This window comes from Cygnus atratus, chromosome 22 (genome assembly GCF_013377495.2).
Source record: "Cygnus atratus isolate AKBS03 ecotype Queensland, Australia chromosome 22, CAtr_DNAZoo_HiC_assembly, whole genome shotgun sequence".
Classification (NCBI taxonomy): Eukaryota; Metazoa; Chordata; class Aves; order Anseriformes; family Anatidae; genus Cygnus; species Cygnus atratus.
In genome coordinates, this window is record NC_066383.1 from 5207144 (window position 1) to 5212143 (window position 5000).

Here is a 5000-nt window from a genome sequence, read left to right on the forward strand (position 1 = left end):
AGCGTGGCCAGGCGCTCCATTACCGGGCTGCAGGTCCCGGTGCCACCCGTGCTGCGGGCAGGCAGCGCCCGCGCGGCTCGCTGGGCAGAGAGGCGGCGAGGGGCTGCCCTCTCGGGGAGGGAGCTGGGCGTCCTGCTTCTGGGCTGGGGACGGAGCCGGGGGGGTCCCAGGGTGGTCTCGGGGATGCGGCGGTGCCAGCGTGACGTGCCCGCCCCCAGGTGCAGCCAGCGGTCTGCAGGTCTCCATGCCGGAGGTGGTCGAAGCGGAGAGCGAGTCCACGGCCAGGATCGAGTGCAGCTTCTCCATCCCTGGGAACGGCTCCTACACCTACGTCGACTGGTTCTACGTGAGTGCCGGCACGCTGCCGAGGGTCGGGGCGGTGGCGGCCGTCCCCGGGGCTCTCCGTCAGCCCGCCCTCGTCCCCTGGCCCCGCAGGTGGACCGCAGCAGCCGGGTGAAGCTGTTGCGCATCGCGGGCGGCGAGGTGCTGGAGGAGGAGACGAGCTACAAGGGGCGGCTGTCGGTGGGCGAGGACAAGGCCCTGTCCATCAGCAAGGTGACGCTGCAGGACGCCAGGACCTTCGTGTGCCAGGTCGGGGCGGGCAGCCAGGGCGTGGGCGAGAACCGCACTGAGCTCCACGTCTACAGTGAGTGGGGGGCAGCGTGGCCGTGCCTCCGCCGCGCGGGGACGGGGCGCATCCCGTCCCCGCCGCTCCTGACACATTGCGGGGGGGGGGGCTTCTTCCAGAGGTCCCCGAGACCCCTGAGATCGAGGCCAGCTCGGCCGGCATCCCCGTGCACAGCAGCACCACCCCGCAGGTGAGGAGGGGCCCCCCCGAGGGTCCCCGGCCGGGCCGGGCTCCCCTCTCCCCGCTCCCCACGGGGGCCCCCCGGGGGCCGTGCCGTGCCCAAGGCGCTCTGTGCCGCCGCAGATCGCCCAGTGTGTGAGCGAGAACAGCTTCCCACCGGCCAACATCACCTGGTACAAGAACGGGGAGCAGCTGCAGCCCGAGGAGAACAGTGAGTCGGGGCTGGGGACGGGGACGGGGACGGGGACGTCGTCCTCCCCGTCAGGGAGGGACCGGGGTGCCCGGGGCCGCCCGAAGGCGCCCTCCCCGCGTGCCGCAGCATCCCCGCGGGCTGGGAACAGCGGCCGCGTCCCCTGCAGAGGTGAAGATCCTGGCCACGCTGACCCGCAAGTCGAGCGGGCTGTACACGGTGAGCAGCAGCCTCTTCGCCACGGTCACGCGGGAGGACCGCAGCTCCTTCTTCCACTGCGCCGTGCACTACTGGCTGCGGGGCCAGAGGCGCTCCAAGGATTCCCGGCGGGTCAACATCACCGTCTTCTGTGAGTGGGGGGCCGGGAGCTGGGCTTGGGGCTGTGGGGGGGGGTGGGGGTGGGGACGGACACCCGCAGCCACCCTGCCCGCTCCCTCCTGCCCCAGACCCCACGCAGCACGTGGAGCTGCACATCGTGCCCGCCGCGGCGCTGGTGAAGGAGGGCGACGACGTGAAGCTGGTGTGCGAGGCCGACGGCAACCCGGCGCCCGTCTTCAGCTTCTACAAGAAAGTGGTGAGGCACCTGGGGGGGGGAGGGGGGGGGGGGAGGCGGGGGTGGTCCGGGCCCCCTCTCCCCCCTCGGCAGGCAGCTCCCGGCCTGCCCGTCCCTCGTTTCGTGCTTCCCCCCCGCCCCGGGAGCGGGGTGCCCGCGTGGGGCTGAGGGCTGTGCGCTGCCCTGCCCGCAGCCGGAGGAGTGGCAGGACGTGACGTCCCTGGCCGACACCAGCAGCGGGGTGCTGAGCCTGCACGGCGTCAACAAGAGCAGCAGCGGCCTGTACAGGTGCCAGATCCTGGACCTGGACGACATGACGCAGATGGAGAAGGACGTGGAGCTCGTCGTGAACTGTAAGGCCCCGGGGATGGGGGGGGGGGGGGTGGTGGGGGGACGGACCCGTCGCGGCGGGTCCCCCGTCCCCCCCTGCTCCCGCTGCCCTGCTCTCCGTCCCCCCCCCCCCCCCCAGACATCGAAGGGGTCCGCGTGCAGATGGAGCCCTCCTCGCCCCTGCACGAAGGGGACAGCGTGAGGCTGAGCTGCAGCGCCCACAGCCCCGTGGACCTGGACTTCCAGTGGAGGGACGAGAGGGTGAGCAGGGCTCGGGCTCGGCAGGAGGCTGGGCAGAGCCAGGGGCTCCTCCGAGGGGAGGGTTTCCCCCCCGGGGTGTCTGTTTCTGCCTCCTCGCCTCGCTGCGGGGCGGGGGGGGGGTCCCGCTTTTGGGGGCTTTGGGGGCTCAGCGCCGCGGGGCGTCCCTCCCCAACAGGGCAGGAAGGTGGCGGAGGGGAACCAGCTCTTCCTGAGGAACCTCACCTTCGAAACCTCCAGCAACTTCAGCTGCCGGGTGGTCGCTCGCAGCGTGCCGGGGCTGGAGCAGAGCAAGCAGGTGGCCGTGGCCGTTCAGGGTAAGAAATAGCCCGGGGCGGGCCCCGTGCCGCCAGCATCAACCCCGTGTTCCCCGCCCCGGGAGCCAAAGGGGCTCGCTGTGCCGTCCCCGCAGGGAAGCCGCGCATCGTGGCCATCAGCTCCCCGCTGTACGTGCGGCAGGACGAGGTGGTGAACCTCACCTGCAAGGCCATCGCCTTCCCCCGGCCCTCCGTCCGCTGGAGCATCAACGGGACGGTGAGAGCTGGGCAGAGGGGCTGGATCCGGGGTGCTGTGCACGGCCCCGGGGTGCTGAGCCCCGCGCTGCTCGCCCTCCCCGCAGGCCCACGAGTACGTGGAGAACCAGCACGTCGCCAGCAACCTGACGGTGCGCGTGAGCCACGACCTGCTGCGGGCGGGGGCCATGTGCAGGGTCTCCAACGCGCTGGGGGTCAGCGAGAAGCACATCCAGCTGCTGGGTGAGCCCCCCCCCCCCCCCGCGGGACTGCTCTGCGTTTTGGGAGCCTGCCGCCGGCGGAGCCGTGCTCCTGGCTCCTGCGGCTGCTCCGCTCCCCCTGCCAAGCCGGGAGGCCCCGTCTCCGCCTGCTTCTGCAGGGGTGTGAAAGCCTCCTGCTTGTCTCAGCCCCGTGCCCAGTCCTGGGGGGAGCCGGGGAGGCAGCGGGAAGGGGAGTCCCCACGGTGCCTCCTCGGGGAAGGGCTTTCCGAAATAGAAACAGGAGGAGAGGCTGGAGAGCACCGGGGTGGGACGCGCAGTGACCTCCCCTCGTCTCGCCCAGATGAAAAGACCTCGGAGAGCAAAGGCGTGATCATCGTGGCCATCATCGTCTGCATCCTCCTGGTGGCCGTGCTGGGCTCCGTCATCTACTTCCTGCACAAGAAGGGCAAGATCCCCTGTGGCCGCGCCGGCAAGCAGGACATGTAAGCGCTGCCACCCCGAGGGGCTGCCCGTTTCTCCTGCTGCCCGTTTCTCCTGCTGCCCGTTTCTCCTGCTGCCCGTTTCTCCTGCTGCCCGTTTCTCCTGCTGCCCCCTGCTCCTGCTGCCCCCCGCTCCTGCTTCCCATCCCGTGGCGCCGGCGGGAGGCACCCGGGGGCACGGCGCTGGGGTCTGGCTTCCAGCTTCCCCGCAGCCCCGGGGTCCGCACGGCTCAGCCCGTCCGCGCAGGGAGGAGAAGAGCAGCCCCGCAGAGCAGCCGAGGGAGCCCTGGCAGGGAGGGGGCCGGGCGGCCCGGAGCTTCCCAGAGCCAAATCCTCAGCCCCTGGGCACCCTCTGCCCCCGAGCATCCCCCGGGACGGAGCCTTGGGGGCTCGGCCGGCCCCGCTCCCCCAGCCACGTGCCCTCTTCGGTAGCGCAAGCACGTCTCAAAATTGTCACCTCCCTCCCCTAGCACAAAGCCAGAGGCACGTAAAGACAAGAATGTAGTTGAAGTTAAGTCAGATAAACTTGCCGAAGAGGCCGGGCTCCTGCAGGGCGCCAACGGCGAGAGGAGACCTGCCGCTGACCAGGTAGGACCTGGTGGCCCTGACGGCCACAGGGGCGTCGGGATCTGCCAGGGCAGGGCTGGGAGCGGAGCTGAGGAGCCCAGGGGGTGCCCGAGGTAACGCTTTTCTCCTCGCCCCGCGCTCCGCACCCTGCATGGGCACCGTTCATCCATCGGCATCGCTCGGGGCGGGGGGACGGGGAGGGAGGGGAGGCGACGAGGGGAGGCTCAGGGGGAAGGCGGCGGGGGCAGAGCATCGCTGAGCCCAAGCTCCCGGCGCAGGATGAGACGGGGCTCACGGGGTCGAGAGCCACCGGGGGCTGCAGAAGCTGTTCCCGGGGTCCGGGGCTGGGGTTTCTGCTCATACTCGTCCTGCCGAGCAGATTTATTCAGCCCAGGGGACAGCCCCAGCCCCGGTCCTGCTGCCCCGCACCGCCGCCGCCTGTCCCACCTGCCGAGGGCCCGTCTTTTATCCTTATGCTCCCCCCTAACTTTATTTCCCCCCCCCCCCCTCTTTTCTATTCAAGAGCGAGAAATACATCGATCTGAGGAACTAGCCAGGGGATCTCCTAAGTGCTTTCTCCCTTCGACCCTTCCCTGCTCTTGGATTGCCTTCTCCCACCCCTGCTCCAGCCCCCGGGGAGCGCGGCCGGAGGCGAAACCCCGCGGGGGCGCCCCCGGGACCCCCCCCCCCCGCCCCCTCCGTTACCTCAACCGCGGGTTGTCGGCTTGGCAGCAGCGAAGCTGGACTTGCTTTCTGCTACGGGGAAGCCAACAGCAATACTCGAAAGAAATCCCCCACTGAGCTGCCCGAGGGAAGGAGCCGAGGCTTTTTCAGGAACTCCGTCGCGTGCGGGAAGGTTTTGACGCGGGTTTTTTTGTTTTTGTTTTTTGTTTTTTTTTTTTTCTCTCCCCAAATTTGCTCAGAAAAGCTGGCGGAATTTTTGCTTTTTCGCAGCGGGGCGGCGCGGGCACCTCAGGGGTAGGGCGTGGGGGGCAGAGCGGAGAAGGGGGGGCGCTGGGGCTTCGGGGGTTTCCCTCTGAGCCCCCCGGGGCCTTGTTGCTGAGCCCTGCCCCTCCCCGGGG

The 5000-nt window shown here is 70.1% G+C and overlaps 2 protein-coding genes across 3 annotated transcripts in view; both read left to right on the plus strand.

Moving 5' to 3' along the window:
- Positions 1-5000, plus strand: part of THY1 (Thy-1 cell surface antigen) — a 44462-nt gene that overhangs the window by 1725 nt on the left and 37737 nt on the right. The window lies entirely within an intron of this gene.
- Positions 184-4471, plus strand: MCAM (melanoma cell adhesion molecule). Its single transcript, XM_050714991.1, has 15 exons — positions 184-193; positions 225-346; positions 436-646; positions 748-818; positions 932-1019; positions 1168-1347; positions 1445-1569; positions 1751-1904; positions 2021-2142; positions 2318-2456; positions 2552-2673; positions 2759-2894; positions 3213-3354; positions 3822-3939; positions 4442-4471. Exons 1-15 carry the CDS (start codon positions 184-186, stop codon positions 4469-4471), a joined length of 1770 nt encoding a protein of 589 aa, XP_050570948.1.

Excerpts from the sequence above, each read along its gene's own strand:
- MCAM (XM_050714991.1), top strand. Across the intron at positions 2,143-2,317 it reads TCCAGTGGAGGGACGAGAGG|GGCAGGAAGGTGGCGGAGGG; the intron begins GTGAGCAGGGCT and ends CCTCCCCAACAG. Across the intron at positions 3,940-4,441 it reads GGAGACCTGCCGCTGACCAG|AGCGAGAAATACATCGATCT; the intron begins GTAGGACCTGGT and ends TTTCTATTCAAG.